The sequence below is a fragment of the Cetorhinus maximus genome, chromosome 18, assembly GCF_964194155.1.
Source record: "Cetorhinus maximus chromosome 18, sCetMax3.hap1.1, whole genome shotgun sequence".
NCBI lineage: Eukaryota > Metazoa > Chordata > Chondrichthyes > Lamniformes > Cetorhinidae > Cetorhinus > Cetorhinus maximus.
In genome coordinates this window covers 44538090-44561132 of record NC_135896.1, presented here as the reverse complement: position 1 = coordinate 44561132, position 23043 = coordinate 44538090, and the positions used below count along the sequence as shown (strand labels likewise).

General features: G+C 40.8%; 1 protein-coding gene across 1 annotated transcript; it reads right to left on the bottom strand.

Moving 5' to 3' along the window:
- Positions 1-852: 852 nt before the first annotated feature.
- tmx1 (thioredoxin-related transmembrane protein 1) lies at positions 853-22715 on the bottom strand. The gene is made up of 8 exons (XM_078562570.1): positions 22526-22715; positions 22070-22185; positions 20131-20176; positions 12344-12472; positions 10716-10761; positions 9703-9804; positions 8067-8136; positions 853-3823 (listed from the first exon to the last, which is right to left on the bottom strand). The coding sequence occupies exons 1-8, from the start codon at positions 22684-22686 to the stop codon at positions 3624-3626; spliced, it is 870 nt and encodes a 289-aa protein (XP_078418696.1). The 5' UTR covers positions 22687-22715; the 3' UTR covers positions 853-3623.
- Between the last annotated feature and the right edge of the window lie 328 nt (positions 22716-23043).

Here is a 23043-nt window from a genome sequence, read left to right as displayed (position 1 = left end):
TTTAAATACACTTTTATTAATTTTTTAAACCTACATGAAACCTCATCCCGCCCGTGGATGAGGTTTCATGTTTTTTTCCAATGCCCGCCAGGGCTCTCTAGCAGGGATGAACATAGTTGGGAGGCCAAGTGATGAGCCTAATTCCAACGAAGCTATGCCCCCCACTGTTTTTTGTCATGAACTGAAGACACGCCCCTTAAGGTCCATCTTCAGTTCATTGACTTACACTGTCTTAAATGGACTGCCACCCACCCCCCACCCTCTCTGACAACGATACTCTCCTTCCTCACCCTCCTGACAAACCAGAGCAGAGTGATTAGGCCTAAGCACACTCAAATATGAAATGCTGGACAAGCCATTATTTCAAATAGAGATTTGTGTGTGAAGCGATGTGCAAAGCCTGAGTATGGCGAAACATATGAGAAAGTTAAAAGTGTTGCCGATTGGAGAGGTAAAGTTGATAGGCCAAGTGGAAAACTGTGGCAGGAAGCAGAAAGCGGACATCGTGAAAGAATGGGAGATTCCACCATCAAGTTTGTTCATCATTCTGAAGATCAAGGAGAACATCTTAGAACAGTTCAACAAACAGGCATTCTCTCCAGCAAGGAAGAGGACGAGAACAGCTGCCTATCCTGATGCCCAAGAAGCTCTGCTAAGGTGGTTCAAGGCACCCCAAGCTAGAACGTGTCCATCTCTGCAGTAAGGGGAGTAACCATGGCAAAGAAGCTGGAACACATGGAGTTTATCTGCAGCAATGGATGGTTGGACTGATATAAGATAAGGCACAGCTTATAAACTGTGATGCATAGCTAAATCTCACAATGAAAAAAAGCATGATTTTCACTGAACAAATGAAATAAAGATCTTTTATTCTTTTCACACACTCGCAACACCATATTAGGGTGGTGTTTAAAGCATCACCACAATGGCTCAATAGGTAGCATTTCAAATAGACTGTGTTTGGAGGCATATGGGTTACATAGACACACATTCATGTGGCACACTGGGCCTCCACAGCTATCACGAAGCTCTGCTTAGCCCAAATTTCAAGGTGGTTCCCCGGGATTTGACTCAGAGTTTACTGTATGCTCATATTTGTCACTCAGCCTCAACTATTAGCAATCCATTGCACATCATTAATATTTTATCATTTCAATTAGATTGCAAGCAGATCCACTTTCCAAGCCAGAAGATTATTGCACTGCAACTTGTTTACAGTAATTAAATGCAAAATCATTAAGTTTTTTTAACCTTTCAGAATTTAAAGGAACAAGGAGAAACAAACAAAAAATAATTGGAAGAAATAGCTTTATATGAATTAGTGACAAAAAGGACCTTACAATCTCAGCACAGACAACTTAGGAAAGAAAGTCAGCCTAACATAATATTTTGTATTAGGCACCTTCTACAAATTTACAACAATATTGTTGGAACAAAACTATTTACAAATTGTTTTCCATCAAAGTCCCTTTTTAAACAGAAACTCCCCCTCAAAAAGAAAAAAAAAATCTACTCAAGAAGCCTAGTACCCGTGTGCAAATATGTTCTCAAAGTTGTAAATAATGAGCGTACTTTACAATTAGTCTATGATTCCAGTATGTCCAATAATAAGTTCAAAAGGTTCACACGTACTTCTGTCAGCTACATATATCTGATGTGGCTATAAAAACGGTACATCATAGCAAACAAAACTTTTAACAAGTCCAGTGTATGGATCATGCTCGTGCAGATGTTTATTCTCTGCATACCTGGGAGTATTATTTAAGGAGAATTTAATGTCAGGCATTCAAAGCAACAGCTCTGACCAGCACACCAGATTTTTATGGCACTAAGAGTTTTAACTCTAAACCAAAAGTATAAAAGATTATAATATTTTGAATCTATTCTACAAAAAAAGGGACACTTCAGGAGCTGATTCTGTGCACATTGAAAACATTTCTGTACACAAATAAACACTGTAAGCCGGTTGGTGCTTTCCTCAATACAAAATAAACCCCAAGTCCTTAAATGAAAACACATGCCCCCTTCAAACTGTAAGGTTTTTTTTAAAGCACTGATGCTTTACTGATGCCAGCACTGAGTGCCTGAGTGAGAAGCTAAACATTTTTGAGGTACTATTTGTACAGTGGAGTGGAATGCTAGTACCTGAAACTTTTATACATCCCATTCCCTTTATTAAACAGTAGTTTAAAAGGCAGCATCTTTTTCCTGATCAAAAGGTTCTCTCATTACACCTTTCAGTGGCATGCTCAGTATATTTCTACTGATTCTAGTATTTTTCCAATATCCTATGTGTGGCCATCATTCATATCTGAGCTTGAACCCTGAGTGTCAATGAGTTACTTGCCAGTGTAGGCCATTACGGTCAAGTCCAAAATGGCCCCGGGATATAGGAATCACTGGTAGCAATCACAAGAGGAAGCCTGGCTGATTTTTCCCTTCCTTAACAAAAGGATACTGAAGCTAATTATAATGCCCAATTCAATCAAAACCCTAAGCCTCACACAGATCAGGTCACTCACCAAAGACCAAGGTGCTCTTGATTTATGTAGCTCAGTGCTGTGCAATATAGGCCATTTGCTCATTGAACCATCCGGGACACTATTTATATTAAATAAAAATTAAACAAAATATAAAAACTCCTGTCCTTCATAACCTATTATAAAATGAGAAAACACTTGGAAGAATTCACTGAAGTTTGGACCAGCAATGATTATTTTCACTTGATTTCTAAAAAGTCATACTTTTACAATTAGGTAACATGATGGGTGGCATGATTGTCCAGCTGATCTATTCCTGCCACTCATGTTTCTAGGTTTGAATGTTCATAAATGAATAGTCTGGTTTGATATGTTGACCTAGCGTTTATATTATGGTAAGGACTTGAGCCTTTGAACACTCAGTTAATCAAAAGAAAGAAATTTTAATACAGTTGAGGACAGGAACGTTGAACCTAGGATGACAAATTTAAATGAATGTAGGGCAGGTGGAAAGACAAAAGGTTTGGACCAAATTGAAATGCAAGGTTATAGGGATTTTGAATTCATGTATTGGCTAATAAGCTGAAATTCTAAATAGTTGATCACTAGCTACATATGAGTTTTGCAAATTCAGCTCGTGTTTCGATGGAAATAAAAGTAAGCAAAATTGGTAGAGAAAAGACATTGCTCTAGAGCATATCAAACAGCTGTTTTCTGTAATACTGCAGAAACAATTGCTTTATGAGCAGGTACAGTTAGTCAACAACTCATTTTTTAAGCTGGTGTTTTGAAAAGTAGCTTGGAAGATTTGAACTTTTATATTTCGGTCAAGGATACCACCACCAAAGTAATTTTATAATTGCTCCACTTCAAGCCTTCCATCACAACAAAGGGCTCAGCAACATGGTGACTATATAACCAAGAAGTGTGGAAGGCTTAAAGGAGCATGCAAAGTTCATTTTCACTAGCTTCTCAGTTTTGCTGCAACCAAAGCAAGCTTAGTACAACACTGCTACCCACCAAAGCTAATCTCACACTTTAGTATTGCCTTGGCTCATAAATCCACTGTTTAACCAAACTGTTGAATGCCTTTCAGAAGCACCGCAGCTTCAGTCACATTTCTGTTTTAGTCTGTTGTTAGAATCAGGAGTCATCAGCTCTGCTGGTGTACTCCATAGTACGTTTTCTCACAGTGTCCTGTAAGTAATCTCCATAATCCTTCAGCACAACCTTCTCGAATGTTTTACTACTGCTCTCTTTTGCTGGTGAGCACAGGTCATCTTCAGTTTCATCATCATCTTCCTGAAAATGCCCATCCTGTGGCTTGGTTAGTGACATTTTTTCTTCAAATTAAAAAAAACACATTTGTAAAATTTTCACTCAACAGTTATCAAAAATATAAATTCATGGTATTAAGGGATAACAGAGGTTGCCTTGTTATATTATGGTACAACCATGAATTTCATGCAGTAAATTGTTCAACACCATCTGACTTATCTTACCAGTGAAAATTATCTTCTTGCAATATAAACAACAAAAATTGTTCGCATCAGGAGACTCAAGCATCTTAAAATCAATGATTACAAAGAAGTATTTCTTTGAAATCTTGTGTGTACATTCCTCAATGTTTAAATGTGCTGTATATAGGATCATTTATTGTCATGTTACCTAAAACAAGGGTGCAGGAAGCAATCACATGTTACTTGAATTTTAGAAGGATCAAAATATGCAAAATCAGTGTGTTAGTTATTAGAAAATGCCATATAAGTGGAATATTGTGAGCAGGTAAATTAATAGGTAAAAGGCGGCCAATTAGCCTGTCCTGTTTCAGAAAAGTCTCGTATACTTTTGCGCACCTATATTCTTGTATGATATTTACAAAGAATTCTACAACGAAAAGTCAACAGGAAAGACCAATGGCCCAAAGTTCATCTCTCTCAAGCTTCCAACAGTTGAGAAGACAACTGGGCCAAGATCAGGACAATTGTTATTCATCCAGTCATTTTTCAAACTGCTGGTTTCCCCTTCTACTCTCTGATTACCAAAGCCCACCACTCATGGTCGCATTGGGGGAAAAGAGGGCAACAAAATATTTGATCTTACTACAGCCGACCAGCAGTTTTAAAATACGGTAACAAGAAATTACAGACATCTGAGAGTATATTTACCTCCTTTTATAACTTTGTGGACATTGTGAATTCAGTACAATACACTTCATTTTTAATTATAAGAGTTTAGAAGTCAATTGTTTAGATATCCTGAATCTGACATTCTCACCCTCTTCACCAGCACTAACAGGCTGTTCCTAGGATAGACTATTTTGGCTTCAAAACCACGTGCAGCTTAAAGAACAGTCTGTGATGGCACACAAGGTATAATAATTGTTTCCAAAGAGCAGAGAGCTTTTTATTTATAATTGGCCTCCACTTTCAGGACACCAGCAGTTATCATTTTCTCCACTGAAAATAATATTATCGCGACTTTGATCAATTTCCAAATTGAACACAAGTGGTTTGCTTTTTGAATTGTTTGGGGTTTTATACAACACAAATAGCAGCTTCTTCTTTAAGACGATATCCTTTGTCACAATGGGGGAGGTGACACCCACACCTCACATTCCTCCACCATGACAATGTTTTATCATCGCAAAGGGCGAGATGTGCACTTCGCACACAATCTATTCTTTATCTGTTTCTGAGGAAGTATCGTTCCCTTCTACAAAATAGTTTTTTTTTAAAAAGGAGTAGTTTGATCACTGTACTCTTTACCTAGACACCTCTCCCATTAATTTCTCAATAAAAAGACCTGTTTGGTTGGCATTGCATAGTCCGATACTTGTATGAAGAAACGCTAGAGATTTTTCAACAAAAGGGTTGTGGTAGGTTTTTACAGTGAGGGTGAGTACTGTGCCTTTGAAAGACCTGAGGAACGGGAACCATCAGCTAGCATCAGCACTAGGTAGGGAAGCTGGGTGGTGAGTAGTTTAGTGGGACCAGGATCAAGGGAGGAGGAGGTGAATCTCATGGACATGCTTGAAGAGGGCATGAGCAGATATATAAGAAAGAGATGCAGGATCAAGGATATGGTAATAAGCAGCCTTGGGGTACATTTGGTGTGGTGGGCAAAGGGAAGTGGGAATGCAACACAAGCAACTTATTGGGTGCCCTCAATCTTAATGACAAAGAAATCACTCTCCTCACACTTGTGGAGGGTGCAGGAGAGAAGAGACAAAGATTGAGGCCACCCAATAAGTTGCTTCTGTTGCATTCCCACTTCCCTTTGCCCACCAAACCAAATGTACCCCAAGGTTCCTTTTTACCATGTCATTGATTCTGCATCTCTTTCTTATATCTCTGCTCATGCCCTCTATGAGCATGTCCATGAGATTCACCTCCTCCTCCCTTGATCCTGGTCCCACTAAACTACTCACCACCAAGCTTCCCTACCTGGTGCTGATGCTAGTTGATGGTTCCCTTTCCTCAGGTCTTTCAAAGGCACAGTACTCACCCTCACTGTAAAAACCTGCCACAACCCATCTGTTGAAAAATCTCCAGGATCATAATCCTGGCTTCTTTTAGTGAAGGAAAGAAGCCAGCATTATGATCCTGGAGGATTGAGCAGTTTTGACAGAGAATACTAAAGCCCAACACTACATCATGTAGGCCAGCCAGATCTGCTGATTGATGGATAAACCAATTATGCACTAGATATGTTCCGGTCTGTGCTCCTTGGACTTGAATGAGGGAAGGTTATGGCCATACAGGGTGGTAGAGAATTAATATTCTACTGTGGGACAAGAGCTTTAAAATGACAGGTGAGTGAGCAGATCAAAAACAGCAATGTTCACGAATACAAAGAAGTGGTAGGAGATATCCTCATCTATGATTGATATCATGGGGGTAGACAGCTCACATGAGATGGCAATGAGAGGGTGGGCTGAGAGTACTGAGATGAAAGTTAAATATGGAAGGAGCAGGAAGAGTTAGTGAAATCAGAGAAGAAAAACCAAGGTGGAGATTGATATCACAGTGGATGAGGAGTCGCTGAGTGCAGAGGCTAAGTGAAGAAAAGAGGCAGGATACCCCTCCAAGAAATTCAGGATGGGTCGAGGACAGTGGGTACTGGAAGAAAGGAAAAATGCCAGCTGATTTGGAGAAGAGACATTTGATTTGTTGATATAAGTCATATTGCCACGATGGTAGTTTGAGCTGGGCAGGTGGTGGAAAGTATAGCCAGGCAAGGACAAGATGCATCCATTGAGGTAAGTTTAATTCAAAGCCATATCAATGCAATTAACCACAGTAAGATTCTATATGCCAAGAGCATTATTCACGAACGAACGAACATTTTGAAGATAATGGTTGATGCTCTGACAATAAGAACAGGAAGCAGCAAGTAAGCAAACTCTCACTAGACACACTAGTGAGAATTTGGGTAAGAAAGGACGCTGATGCAGCTGGTATTATTGCTTATAAGGAGACAGCAGTGGGTGTCACAATGGGCAATTCAGAGGATACTAAGAGAGGTAAAGAAGGTGTGTTTTCCAAGCGGGCATAAGAGCCAGAAAGCAGTCGAGTGCTAATGGATTGGGATAGGGAATGTTTGTTTAGCATCTTCACACACTTCTCCACTCCCCTTTCAGGTATGCTGGGCAAGTGTTGCAACATTAAAAAAGCATCATGAACGCTCCTTCCAACAAGACCTAGAGTGGAATAAAATTAGAGCCCGGAAGAGGGATCATACGAATTCAAAACATTAACCCTGTTTCTCTCTCCACAGATGCTGAGATTTCCCAACATTTTCTGTTTTTATTTCAGAGTTCCAGCATTGCTTTCAAGTCCTAGAGTGGGACTTGAACCCAGAGCTTCTGGCTCAGAGGCAGGGACACTACCAAATAAGCCACAAGACCTCTTCTGGGGTAGGAATTGGGGGGCAAAGTACCCTAGGGGGAAAAAAAATGAAGGATAACAAGATTGAATAATATCAAGAGGAGATGACAGAAGTGAAGGGATCATAATGGGCTCAGATCTTGAGTGGTAAGTAAAATATCAGGGAGGCGATGACATAGTGGTATTGCCGCTGGACCGGTAATCCAGAGACCCAGGGTAATGCTCTGGTGACCCAGGTTCGAATGGTGGAATTTGAGTTCAATAAAAATCTGGAATTAAAAGTCTAATGATGACAATGAAACCATTGTCAACTGTTGTAAAAACCCATCTGGTTCACTAATGTCCTTTAGGGAAGGAAATCTGCCGTCCTTACCTGCCTACATGCGACTCCAGACCCACAGCAATGTTCTGACCCTCTGAACAAAGGCAATAAATGTGATGCCCACATCCCATGAATGAATAAAAAAAATAAAGTCTTAGCTGCTTAAATCTATTTGTTAACATTAGAGAACCTTGAACAATATTACACAATTGAGCCATAAGATAATTAGATCTGAAAGGTAATCAGATCTCAAAAACCAGCTTCCTCTAGTGAACTTACACACATATTATGAACTTGGCAATGTACAGTACAGTCAACTACTTCAAATGTTACAAACATTACTGCAAGCATTTTGAAAAGAAACGGTGGACTCACTTTGAGAACAATGCGGTTGGTGCTTATATCGTCGAGATGGTAACACACAATCTGCCACAAACACCAGAATCTAAAACAGAAGCAGAATTTAAAAACTCAAATTTAATAAGCTATCACCTTCGTGTTTTTATTTTGGTGAACTATGCCAAAAGTTAACCACTTTTTAAACCATGGGTTTTAGTTGCTGCTAGGTAAGAAAACATAATACTACATGAAGCATGTGTGAATTTGTTTAGTCATTTCATTATTAGATATTAGTGATTCCAATACAATAGGACATACTTGAACTGCACTAACTGATACTCAATCTTCATTTATATTGAAGCTTTTCTATCCAAGGCAGTTGTGCGATTCTGCCACATAACCTGGTTTGCTGCTTAATATCCTCTGTTCATATAGCAAGTTGGATTGACAACAACATATAACTCCCCGTGCTCAAATGCAAAGCCATAGTTATCGCTGACAATCAGGCTGGGACCTGCCCCATTGTTGGGGAAAGACACATAAAGTGTATTGCTAGCCTGCCTATGGTCCAAGATTTCAGTTATTTACAGCTAGACCCAACCTGGCAAATCTGAATTAAGTGGCACACACAGGACCCAATGGTCATAGACATCAAGATAAAATAGCTCTGACTACAGAGGCATCACAAAGTCTAGTTTGCATAGCTGCCATTAGAAACACCGATGTGATGTAAATAGAATTGAAAATTATTTAATCCTTTTTCTGATGTACCTCCTTCATGTGCAGGTTTTTTTAAGCACATTTGCCAGGTCAAAGGATTCTGCAAGTGGGCCAAAAGAAAAAAATGCTCATCATTAGTCTTACAAAACTGCAGCTACCCATGTAGCTGTCAAGCCAAAGACATCAAATTATTCAGCGTAGCTAAGTGCCACTTCATTACAACCCTCAGGCATCAACGGTAATCACATTTTTACAGATACAAGATTACCAGCTACAACAAATGAGACAACCTGACAATTGATCTCAATCCTAACAATTACACATACCTGCTCCAAACTACTATTTGTCATTTAGTTTTACATTTATAGCTCTATAATTCTTCATCCATTGATAATAGTTTGAAATAATACCTATGGCCTTCCTATTAATGCTCATCTCAGCAGCTCAACGTCTTTAACACATACAACAGTGTTCATCAGTGGCTGACGAGTAGCACCAGTAGAGCACAAGTTGATGCTATTAACACTCACATCTCAAAACAATTGAGAGGGGTTGGGGGGGGGGGGGGGGGTCACAAAAATGTTGATTTAAACTATACGCAGGTAAAGGATTTTTGAACTAGACTTGCTTGTAACTTCGGTCAGTTGGAGGATTTTAAAATGAACAGTTGTCTCAGAGAGGTGAGCAGTGCTCGTGACATAATGAAAATACTGAAAATTCCATCTCCTCTCAATTTCTATCACAGCTAAAAATCAAACAAATGTAACAGGCTGATTCAGTACACCATGACAATAGCATTCTTTAATATTGAGATACTTATTTCTGTGACTTTCTGATGTAACCATTCATAAGCTGCAAATAACTAATCCTTTATCAATTTGAAAACATCTTGCAAGCCTGAACTATGGCTTAAAAAGAATAATCTATAAAAACGCAAATTTATAAATCTTACCAGTCCAAGCGCAAGACCAGAAAAAAGTGTTATCAAAGCAAAAATGCCATATGATCCCCAAACTGGTATGCCGATAACTTCAGTGAAGTAATTGTGACAATGCTGAAAAATAAACAAACATTCTAATGCTATTCAACATTGCACCCAAAATCTGTCAAGATAATATAACTAAGTCATTGGCAATAGACAGAACTGCACACATTATTTTGCCAAAAATAAGCTTCTAGGTTATGAAATGGAAAATAAGGTACCCAACATCAACGTGGCACGCCAGAGCAGTAAGATGCATGGGTTTAGTTCCCAGCACTACTGAGTTTTTGATCTCATTTGTGCTGCTGAATCTCATTAAGAGGGGCCAAGCATTTTCACACAGAAAATATAATCATTCCAATTATATTCCTGCAGGTGAGAATAATATTGGCCAGGAAGCTGTTTATAATCTCTTCTAAATATCAACTAGAATTCACCAAAATATTCCCCCAAATACATATAATTACTCTTTTGTATCCTTCAAATTAATTTTTAACAACAATACCAACATGAATTGTAATTGATTGGGAGAAGAATGGAGAGGATTAGCAAAAGGAAATATTCTCTGATTGATAGGATGTGACAAATGTTGTTCCCCAGAGAACTGTACTGGAGCCTCAGCTTTTCACCATATATATCAATAGCTTGGACAAAAGAAGAGTAACATGTCCAATGCAGGCACAATACATTGCACAGATGGGAGTAGGGAGTTGCAAAGTAACATGGACAGATCAAGTGGGCTAAACTCTTGCAGATCGAGCTTAATGTGTGGAACTGTAAGGTCATCCACTTCAGACTCATGAATGACAAATCAGAATATTTTCTAAGCGGCAAGAGACTAGGAGTAGGAAAGAGATTTGGCTGCCTGCGTACACAAGTCACTAAAACCTAATGCACAGGTACAAAAAGATATCCCAATTGTAATAATTCAGTATTATACCATCACAATTCTTAACCCTAGAGTCAAAGTTAAAGTAACTTACACGAATCCACATGGACAGCTGAAATAATGCTGACATGCTAGTCATCCTGCAATAGAATTACAAGAGGGTGTGAGTAATATTCAATTAGGATTGAAATATTTTAGAAAGAAACCTCTCTACAGTTAGGATATCCAACTTTTACAAATTTATACAGAAAATAATAATTTCACTGAGATATTCCAAGGGTGGGGAGGCGGGAAGAAGAGGGCCTGTTAGAGTGGAGAAGTAAGCTCCGCAATAAACAATCTCTACCAAAACATCCTAGGCTCAGTGCCTTCTTCACATCCAGACTTGGGATATTTCTCCAAGAGTTGGCCCACTACAGGTCAAATCACATCCTTAAATATGATGAGATGACTAAATTAGTTGGACAGGCTGAATGCCCTTTTTGCCCTTCTACGTTCTTATCTATTAACAGAACTTCTATTTTAAGCAACATTAATTTGAACTGCATGAGTGGAATACGCTCAATTAACAAAATATTGAAATCTACAAAACACTTCAATGTTTTGTATAGGCTCCTAAATTCCATCCAAATATATCTGAAGACTCCAACTTTCAAAAGGAATAGCTTCTGGCAAAAAGTCTCCCATCCAATATCATTAAACAATAAAGGTTCTTACCTAATTAAGGATCAGGTGTGTGGATGTGCAGACAGTACCAAAAAGAATTTTAAATTAACACAGCTTTCTGACACCTCAGGTATATTTAGAACTCACTTCTTTCTCGACGAGTGCTTACTTTATATCCCATTCTGTGGCCTCTGGAAGCTTATCCACCACTTGGGGAGGCATTCTAACTTTTGTCAGTATGTTAATTGAAAGCTGTTGGTCCATATTGCTTTGGAATATCCACAAATATTTTCCACTGTTTCTATATTTGATGTTCACCCACAATTGTCATCACCATCTCCCATGCCTTCCTTCCAGATTCTTTCACAACATGTCATTGGTCAAAAATCAACCAATTATTAGGAGCAGTCTATTTCTAACTAAAGGTGAAAAAGCCATTCTAAACCTGATTTTAATGCCACTTTTAACTCTGAAGTCATTATTCCAAAACCTAACAAAGCATGGCACTTCATCAATATATGCCTTTAAGCATTTCAACAAACCTGATCGTACATCAATTTGACAACTAAAATCCACACCGATCTATGTAATTTAATTAGCTCTGCTAGAAGTAACCAAAAAGAGAAGCAAATTGACAGTCAAAACAACTAATCTTTATAAATTTTCTGTTCTTTATGCATGGGACATCACAATTTTAAATTAACTCCAAGGCACTTTTGAAATAATTAACTTTAATTTTACTTCCCCCTTCAAATTTTAATTATAAAGTTACGCTAATTATTTAAGGCCAAGACCAATCAAATAAATTTCCTGGATACGATCAGAGTCACAAAAGAGTCAGTGATTATCATCCAAATGATAAATGACAACCTTGGGAAATAATAAAACACATCTCAATAATTTTAAACCGGTGATCCAATTCTTGAATTAATATTTTGCAACCTAACTTAAAATTTTAAGAAATTATGATTTAAATAGCATTAAAAATGAGGAGTATCAATTGAGCATACTAGAAAATACTAATCATGTACTGAATTCTGGATTATTTAAACTTACAAAAAGGAGGAAGGTCTTAACCAAGAATACATTGGTTCTATGGCTTCCCATTTCTTTCCATCTATAAAGTCAATAAAGTCATTCTTCATTCTAGGGCCTTGATACTTTCTAAACTCTCCATCCTTACAGCTGAAAAAGAAAAAAAGCAACTTAAGAATGCTTCAGTAAATAGATTTATTATTTTACGTTTGGACAAAACTAAAACAATTGTTAAGGTGATTCAAATTACAAATGCCACTTAAAATAGCTATAATCCAAAATGCTCAAATATTTAATTATCTTGCAATTGCGCTCAGTATCCACAATATTTCATTTGTCAACACACATTATTGTAATTGTAAACCTGTGTGTAACACAAAAAATACTGAGTGTGAAATCTTTGTTTTTAATTAAACACACTACACTTGTAATAATATTAAAGATGCCCCTGAAATAGCAACATATTATGGAAGTTTACTTGTGCTTTTTGTGGCAATGTCATTTTGGGGTATGTGTGGGGGATGTTTGAGAGATCTAGTACCCTTGACACCCTGCAAGCTACACACCCATGTCAAAAAGAGTGTGGGTAGGGGAAACCAGTGTCCCACAACTCTCACTTATGACTCCAAGTGACTGGTTGTGCACACCAGCAGCCATACCCCAGGATCGCGACTCGATAGTCCTGCAAAACTAAGGGGGATGGAGAATTAGTGAGTGACTCTGAAAGGCAGAAGTAGCACAGGATAAAAAGTGCACAGCACAGGAAATTGGCAGTGTTAAAAGGTATATATGTAACTGCAAAGAGCATAGTAAATAAAGCCAATGAGCTGAGGGCACAGATGGACACACAGCAGCATGACATCATCACTGTAACGGAAACTCGGCTCAAGGAGGGGCAAAAATGGCAGCTCAACATCCCTGGATATAAAGTTTTCAAGCAGGATAAAAAATGTGGGTGTAGCATTATTGGTTAAAGAATCAATGACAGCTGTGAGAAGGATGATATACTAAATGAAGCATCAAATGAGGCCATATGGGTTGAGTTCAGAAATAAAAAAGGGACAACCACACTGCTAGGAGTGTACTATAGACCCCCCAATAGTGGGAGTTAGAAGAGCAAATATGCAGACAGGTTTTTGAGTGCAAAAACAATAGGGCAGCAATTGGTGGGGCCCTCAACTACCCTAATATCAATTGGGATACAAACAGTGTAAAGGGCACAGGAGACGCCAAATTCTTGAACTGCATTCAAGAGAACATTTTTTAAGCCAGCACTTAACAAGCACAAGGAGAAGGGGCGCAATTCTAGATTTAGTCTTAGGAAATGAAGCTGGGCAAGTGAATGAAGTAGCAGTGGGGAACCAATTTTGGATATAGTGACCATAATATAGTTAGATTTAGCATCATTATGCAAATGACAAAGGCAGAACAAGGGTAAAAGTTCTAAATTGGGGGGGGAGACAAATTTTGCATAGCTGAGAGGTGAACTGGCAAAAGTGGACTGAATACAGCTACTAAAAGGGAAAACTGTCAAATCAGTGGGAGGCATTCAAAGGTACGATTCTACAAGTGCAGTGTAGACATGCACCCACAAAGAAAAAGCATGGTACTGCCAAATCTAGAGCCCCCTGGTTATCCAGAAGCTTACAGGCCAAGATAAAGCAGAATAAGAAAGCTTATGACAATCACAGGAGACTTAATACTGTAGAAAGCTGAGAGAAGTATAGAAAGTACAGGGGTGAAGTAAAAATGGAAATTAGGAAAGCAAACAGAGGATACAAAAAAATATTGGCAGGTAAAATCAAAGAAAATCCTAAGATGTTTGACCAGTATATTAAGGGCAAAAGAATAACTAAGGAAAGGGTGGGGCCTATCAGAGATGTACATGGTAACTTGTGGGTTGATGCAGAAGATGTGGGTAGGGTTTCTCAATGAGTACTTCATCTCTGTCTTCACTAAGGAGAGGAATGATGCAGACATTCTAGTTAAAGAGGAGGAGAGTGAAATATTAGATACAATAAGCATAGTGAGAGAGGAAGTACTGGAGGGACTGGCATCCTTGAAGGTGGATAAATCACCAGGGCCAGATGGATTGTATCCCAGGCTGTTGAAGGAAGCCAGGGAGGAAATATTGGATGCTCTGAGGATCATTTTCCAATCCTCACTGATACAGGCAAGGTCCCAGAGGTTTGGAGGTCTGCGAACATTGTACCATTATTTAAAAAAGGTGCGAGGGATAGGCCAGAAAATTATAGGCTGGTCAGCCTGACTTCAGAGGTGGGCAAATTATTGGAAACAATTCTGAGGCACAAGATAAACTGTCACTTAGAAATGCATGGACTGATCAAGGATAGTCAGCATGATTTTGTTAGGGGAAGATCGTGTCTTACTAAATTAATAGAATTTTTTGAGGAAGTAACAAGGATTGATAAAGGTAGTGGAGCCTCGTGGAGGCTGAGCATCAACTCGCAGACACTTCCTCCTACCTCTCCCTGGACCGTGACCCCACCACTGAACATCAAGCGATTGTTTCCAGGACTGTCACTGACCTCATCTCCTCTAGAGATCTTCCTCCCACAGCTTCCAACCTGATAGTCGCCCAACCTCGGACGGCCCGCTTCTACGTCCTACCCAAAATCCACAAACAGAACTGTCCTGGCAGACCGATCGTGTCAGCCTGTTCCTGTCCCACGGAACTCATTTCTCGTTATCTTGACTCCCTTCTCTCTCCCCTTGTCCAGACCCTTCCCACCTACATCCGTGATTCCTCTGACACCTTACGTCACATCAACAATTTCCAGTTCCCTGGCCCCAACCGCTTCCTCTTCACCATGGACGTCCAATCCCTCTACACCTCCATCCCCCACCAGGATGGTCTGAGGGCCCTTAGCTTCTTCCTTGAACAGAGGCCCGAACAATCCCCATCCACCACTACTCTCCTCCATCTGGCTGAACTTGTTCTCACACTGAACAATTTCTCCTTTAACTCCTCTCACTTCCTCCAAATAAAAGGTGTGGCTATGGGTACCCGCATGGGCCCCAGCTATGCCTGTCTCTTTATGGGGTATGTGGAACATTCCTTGTTCCAGTCCTACTCCGGCCCCCTCCCACAACTCTTTCTCCGGTACATCGATGATTACTTTGGTGCTGCTTCATGCTCTCGTCGGGACCTGGAAAAATTTATTAATTTTGCTTCCAATCTCCACCCCTCCATCATTTTCACATGGTCCATCTCTGACACTTCTCTTGCCTTCCTTGACCTCTCTGTCTCAATTTCTGATGATAGGCTGTCCACCAATATCCATTACAAGCCTACCGACTCCCACAGCTACATCGACTACAGCTCCTCACACCCCGCTTCCTGTAAGGACTCCATCCCATTCTCTCAGTTCCTTCGCCTCCGTCGCATCTGTTCTGATGACGCTACCTTCAAAAACAGCTCCTCTGACATGTCCTCCTTCTTCCTTAACTGAGGTTTTCCACCCACGGTCGTTGACAGGGCCCTCAACCGTGTCTGGCCCATCTCCTGCGCATCCTCCCTCACGCCTTCTCCTCCCTCCCAGAAACATGATAGGGTCCCCCTTGTCCTCACTTATCACCCCACCAGCCTCCGCATTCAAAGGATCATCCTCCGCCATTTCCGCCAACTCCAGCATGATGCCACCACCAAACACATCTTCCCTTCACCCCCCCCGGCGGCATTCCGTAGGGATCGTTCCCTCCGGGACACCCTGGTCCACTCCTCCATCACCCCCTACTCCTCAACCCCCACCTATGGCACCTCCCCATGCCCACGCAGAAGATGCAACACCTGCCCCTTCACTTCCTCTCTCCTCACCGTCCAAGGGCCCAAACTCTCCTTTCAAGTGAAGCAGCATTTCACTTGCATTTCCCCTAACTTAGTCTACTGCATTCATTGCTCCCAATGCGGTCTCCTCTACATTGGAGAGACCAAACGCAAACTGGGCGACCGCTTTGCAGAACACCTGCGGTCTGTCCGCAAGAAAGACCCAAACCTCCCTGTCGCTTGCCATTTTAACACTCCACCCTGCTCTCTTGCCCACATGTCTGTCCTTGGCTTGCTGCATTGTTCCAGTGAAGCCCAACGCAAACTAGAGGAACAGCACCTCATCTTCCGACTAGGCACTTTACAGCCTTCCGGGCTGAATATTGAATTCAACAACTTTAGATCTTAAACTCCCTCCCCCATCCCCACCCCTTTTCCGTTTCTTCCCCCTCCCTTTTGTTTTTTCCAATAATTTATATAGATTTTTCTTTTCCCACCTATTTCCATTATTTTTAAATCTGTAATGCCCTGTCAGTCTTTCCACCCCACCCCCACTAGAGCTGTACCTTGAGTGTCCTGCCATCCATTCTTAATTAGCACATTCTCTTAGATAATATCACCACCTTTAACACGTCTTTGTTCCTTTTGTCTGTGACATCTTTTGATTATCTGCTCCTATCACTGCTTGCTTGTCCCTACAACCACCCCCCCCAACCCCCCCCAACTTCTCTCTTCCCCCCACCACCCACCTTAAACCAGCTTATATTTCACCCCTCTCCTAACTTTACTCAGTTCTGCGGAAGGGTCATGAGGACTCGAAACGTCAACTCTTTTCTTCTCCGCCGATGCTGCCAGAACTGCTGAGTTTTTTCCAGGTAATTCTGTTTTTGTTTTGATAAAGGTAGTGCAGTGGATGTTGTCTATATGGATTTCAGTAAAGCATCTGACAAGGTCCCACATGGCAGACTGGCCAGTAAAGTGAGATCTCATGGGAAACAGGGGAAGGTGGTAGGCTGGATACAAAATTGGCTCAGTGACAGGAGACAAAGGGTAATGGTCAATGGATGTTTTTATGAATGAAAAACGGTTTCCAGTGATGTTCCACAGGGCTCAGTGTTGGGGCCTTGCTGCTTGTTGTATATATTGATTTAGATTTAAATGTGGGAGGCAAATTTGCAGATGACACAAAAATTGGCTGTCCAGTTGATAGTGAAGCGGATAGCTGTCGACTCCAGAATGATATCAATGGTTTGGTTGAGTGGGAGGAAAAGTGGCAAATGGAATTCAATCTGGAAAAGTGTACGGTAATGCATTTGGGGAGGGCAAACAAAGCAAGGGAATGCTCAATAAACGGGAAATTATTAAGGGAGGTTGAGGAAGTGAGAGACTTTGTAGTGCATGACCACGGGACCTTGAAGGTGGCAGGACAGTTGGACAAAGTGGTCATGAAAGCATATGGAATGCTTTCCTTTATTGGGCGAGGTATTGAATACAAAAGCAGTTATGCAATGATGGAACTGTATAAAATGCTGGTTAGGCCATAGCTGGACTTTTGTGTACAGTTCTGTCGCCACATTACAGGAAGGACATAATTGCTCTGGAGAGAGTGCAGAGGGGATTTTCAAGAATGTTGCCAGGGCTTGAAAACTGCAGCTGAGAAGAGATTGGATAGGCTAGGGTTGTTTACCTTAGAACAGCGGAGATTAAGGGGTGACCTAATTGAGGTGAACAAAATTATGAGGGGCCTAGATAAGGTAGACAGGAAAGAATTGTTTCCCCTAGCTAAGGGGTCAATTGCCAAGGGGCACAGATTTAAGGTGAGTGGTAGAAGGATTAGAGAGGACATGAGGAAAAACCTTTTCACCCAGACAGTGGTGGACATCTGGAATTCACTGCTTAAGTTGGTGGTTGAGGCTGAAATGCTCAACTCATTTAAAAGGTATCTGGATCTGCATCTGAAGTGCTGACACCTGCAAGGCTACGGACCAGATGCTGGAAAGTGGGATTAAGATGAGCGGCTAGTTTCTTTTTTCTCTTTTTTGGCCAGTGCAAACACAATGGGCTGAATGACCTCTTTCTGCACTGTAACTTTTCTATGGTTTTATGGAAGGGTCCATCAGCTTCATCTGGTATGGTGTGGGGACATCACCCCTTCCAAGTGCACGAAGTCTGGGAACAGGGATAAGGCTGAAGAACCTAAAAAGTTAGTAGGACAATGGATCAGAAGGCAGAGACCAGCAAGATGTATGACACATGTAGGGCACGGTCATGACGCTTAGTAAGGTGAGTGGCCAGTCATCTGTGAAGAGTCTGGAACCTCACAATAGTATATGCTCCATAGTTAGTCATGGAGTGCAGAACTCCTGGTAGGAGTAGCTACAAGGACATAACTTAAAATATTTAAGAATTATGGGTAATGAATCAGATAACAGTATTGACCAGTTACCTAAGCAAACCTTTAGAAGATCCTGTGATGGATAGTTTTTGCAAAGTAAATATCATATATATATTTCTAACAATTCATTTATGTGTTCATTTTCATTTTGTTTACTGCAACTAACATTATCTGGTTGGGAATGAATCCACAGTCCTATCCTGTGGTTGGAATTAAGGCATGAAGTCTTTTTGCGTTTTGTCAGAGCAGGTGGCTATAAACAATAATCTGAACAACTCTGTTTGTTGAATCTCTTCAGGCCTATAGCTGTTTGTCACTGGACTGATTGCTTCACTTGCCTATCCCATTCGTTGTGGCCAGGCTATCAGAGTCACTTAGTATCACTAAGTATCCTTGCGTCTTTCAAATGTTGATCGCCATTCCCAAAATGTTTCATTGATAAGATAATCCAGTTCTGTTGACTGGAAAAGGCCTCACAGGATGTCTCTGGATGTAGGGGTGAGTTTGCAGCACCTTTCCCAGACAGCAAGATGCACATGTGAATTTGGAGCAGAAGTAGGCCACTCAGCCCCTTGAGCCTGTTCCGCCATTCAAGAAGATCATGGCTGATCTGGCTGTAACCTCCCGCCTACCTTCAGTAACCCTTCACCCCTTTGTTTATCAAGAATGTATCTGCCTCTGCCTTGAAACATTCAGACTCTGCTTCCACCGCCTTTTGAGTAAGGGAGTTCCAAAGACTCACTACCTCTGAGAGAAAAAAATTCTCCTCATTTCTGTCTTAAATGGGTGACCTCCTATTTTTAAACAGTGACCCCTAGTTTGAGATTCTCCCTCAAGAGGAAATGTTCTTTCTACATCCACCCTGTCAAGACCCCTCAGGATCTTAAAAGTTTCAATCAAGTCATCTCTTACTCTTCTAAACTGCACTGGATATAAGCCTAACCTGTCCAACCTTTCCTCATAAGACAAATTGCCCATTCCTGGTATTAGTCTAGTAAACCTCTGAACTGCTTCTAACGCATTGACATCCTTCCTTAAATAAGGAGATTTAAAGACTTCACAATAGTGAAGAAGCTTATGCATGAAAAATGTCACAGATGCTGGGCCGAGTTCTGTACTGCAGAGAGTTAGCAAAATACCACACCTTTTGCTATCGTAGCTCAGAGGTAAGTCAACATTCGCTAATCAAATTACATGTTCTGTGCTGATTTCCTTCAACTATCTCATTTTTACTTTTGATAAAGTTGATTCCTGGTTTATATTGAAGACATGTATCTGATATCCTAAAGCTGGGAAAGCATTGCAGCAATTATGGTTTCTATTCAACTTTGGGCAATGTTACACATCCAGATATTGTGCACATAAAATCACATTCTGACTCATAAGGAGTGCAGAGTCAATTATGGAAGTCATTTTTAATGCTAAAAATAAGAAAAACATTTGGCGAAAGCCTCAAAGACAGGTTCTGCAACATCATTATGGTGCTTAAAGATTTATATATCTGCAGATACATAATACAAAAAATAACTTTAAATAGGGCAATGAAAAATATTTGTAAAAATTGCAAAGCAAATAAACATTGTATTTTTCTTCTGTCTCACTTGTAACTGAGAATTATATACTCACTGGTATATCGTAGGAAGAGCAGTAATAATGAAACGACCACTCAAACCTGTTTCAAAACAAAAGATGGATGCTTATCACAGCAAAATAATTAAGTGATTTTTATATCAAGTTTATACATGGGGCATAATTGCTAAACATCACCTACAGAAGGTGTTTCCAACTTTTACCAAGCATTCAGTTTCCCCAAGAATCTTACTCTACCAGAATCCTGCCCTACAAGAAGCTTACTGTATTTCTCTAATTTTTCAACAGATGAGATTTGAAAGTTTTATTCCATCACATGACTTATACAAATGAAGGAATAGCAAGATATCATCATATTAATGGTTCTGTAATGGATTTTGTAAACTAACAACATTAAAATTGGTTATTCTAAGGTGAAGAAAATGTACCATATTTCAAACACTGCATACTGGCATATGATTTAAAAATAAAACTCTTACCAGATTTCTGACAAAAACAATACTTGTGAAACTTTAAGGCACCTATCCCAGTACAAAAGGAATACAAATTTTATTTCTGTTGCTTAATGTAGCAACCACCTCAATATACAAAGCAGGAATATTCCTCAGATTACAACTACATCAAGAATAAAATGAGAAAGTGAAACCAGAAGAGTGTACTGCTAACCTACATGGAAAATCAGCAGTAATAATGCTCCTCGCAGCTGAAATAATAGAATGTAAATAGAAAAGTTACAGCACAGGAGGCCATTCGGCCCATCTTGTCCATGCCAGCCCGAGGACACCCAGATGCCCTTTCTAATCCCATCTTCCTGCACCTGGTCCTGCAGCTTACAGTACTTTAGGTGCAGATCCAGGTACTTTTTAAAAGAGTTTAAAGTTTCTGTCGCTACCACTAACTTGGGCACTTGGGCAGCGAATTCCAGACACCCACTACCCTCTGCGTAAAAAAGTTCTTCCTCATGTCCCCTCTACACCTTCTGCCACTTATCTTGAATCTATGTCCCCTGGTTCTAGAATTCTCCACCAAGGGAAACAATTTTATCCTGTCCACCCTATCTATTCCTCTCATAATTTTGTACACCTCAATCGTCACCTCTCAGCCTTCTTTGTTCTAAGGAAAATAACCCCAACCTATCCAATCTCTCCTCGTAGCTACACTTTTCTAACCCTGGCAACATTCTTGTAAACCTCCTCTGCACTCTCTCCAGAGCTATTACGTTCTTCCTGTAATGTGGTGACCAGAACTGCACACAATACTCCAGTTGTGGCCTCATCAGTGTTTTATACAATTCAAACATTATATCCTTACTTTTATATTCTATACCTCTACCAATGAAGGAGAGCATTCCATATGCCTTTTTTACAATCTTGTCTACTTGAACTGCTGCCTTCAGGGACCTGTGTACTTGTACGCCAAAATCTCTCACTTCATCTACCACTCTTAGTATATTCCCATTTATTTTGTAATCCCTGTAACTGTTTGACCTCCCTAAATGTATGACCTCACACTTCTCTATGTTAAAATCCATCTGCCACTTTACTGCCCACTCCACCAACCCATCTATATCGTTTTGGAGATTATGGCTATCCTCTGCACTATCCACTACTCGGCCAATCTTTGTGTCATCTGCAAATTTCCCAAACATGCCCCCCACATTCACGTCCAAATCGTTAATATATAACACAAACAGCAAGGGTCCCATCACTGAGCCCTGTGGAACACCACTTGAGACAACTTTCCATTCGCAAAGCCCAACAACCCTCAGAAACACTGGCTTAATACTAGCTGGATAAAATATCTCCCCCTTGTGTGAAAACCTGTTGTTCTTCTCAAGAGTAGAAATAATAGTCAAGTCCTTTAATTCATTAACACTTCTGAAGGTTGATTCTTTTGCACAAGATTAGAGACAGGCTTTGTTCTCCACAGCAAAATGCTGTTTATGTGCAATGATACCTTTAGTGATGAAAAATACCTGGCTGCTCGGTTACATCCACTTTGGCAACATTGACACCCAGGTCATCACTCCACTCTGCAAACTCATTCCATTCAGACTGAAGATGCTGGCAGGCAGGACACCAGGGGGCATAGCTGGAGATTAAAGTAAACACACGGTTTAACACGTGCACATGGCTACAGTATTATCACAAACACCGACGGCAACTACCCCCCTCCCCCCACCATTATGTTTTTTTAATTACTTTTAGTTGAAAAATGCGGGGCTTGTGACTATTGACAGTGACTGTCCTCAGATGCTTTGGGTGCAAGTCACCGGCCCTGACATGTGGTTTCATCTCACTGCATTTTTAGCCTCGCTGACTTCCTCTCAGGACCAAGTTATTCACATAACTTGTTGTAAATGACGCGGGCGGGCCATCTCCCCTCTCCCTCCCCCTCCCCCAAGCCCCAGCTCCAGCTCCCGGCCACTCACAACTCCACCATCCACTCCCCCTCCAAGATCTCTCTCCAGTTGTGGTCGGTGATGACTTTGACCAGGCTCCTCTTGGCCTGTACAGCCGGTACTGACAGGAACACGGCCAGCAGCAGTGTCAATCTGAGCCTCAGCCGCCCCAGGGCCCCGGCCGCCGCCATCTTCCCCGATGCTACCGCCGCGCACTGCGCATGTCCCTCGCGGCTGTCCCAGTGACATGCGCAGTTGCAATGAGCTGTTGCAAACGGGAGCTCCAGGGACTGGGCAGAACGAACCCAGACTGTAATACAACCAGACTGTCACTGGGCCAGAAATAACAACAGAAAATGCCGCAAAAACTCAGCAGGCCTGGCAGCATCTGTGGAGAGAGATGCTGCCAAACCTGCTGAGTTTTTGCAGCATTTTCTGTTTTTATTTCAGATTTCCAGCATCCACAGCATTTTGCTTTCATGTAACAGAACCAAACTGTATCAGAATCAGTCCGTAGCTGAACCAGAGTGTAACAGAATCGGACTGTA

Coding starts and splice junctions, on each gene's coding strand:
- tmx1 (XM_078562570.1), bottom strand. CDS start 22,686: ATGGCGGCGGCCGGGGCCCTGGGGCGGCTGAGGCTCAGATTGACACTG. Junction 20,177..22,069: donor GGATGTAACCGAGCAGCCAG/GTATTTTTCATC, acceptor GTTTTGAAACAG/GTTTGAGTGGTCGTTTCATT. Junction 8,137..9,702: donor CTGGTCTTGCGCTTGGACTG/GTAAGATTTATA, acceptor CTTCTGTTTTAG/ATTCTGGTGTTTGTGGCAGA.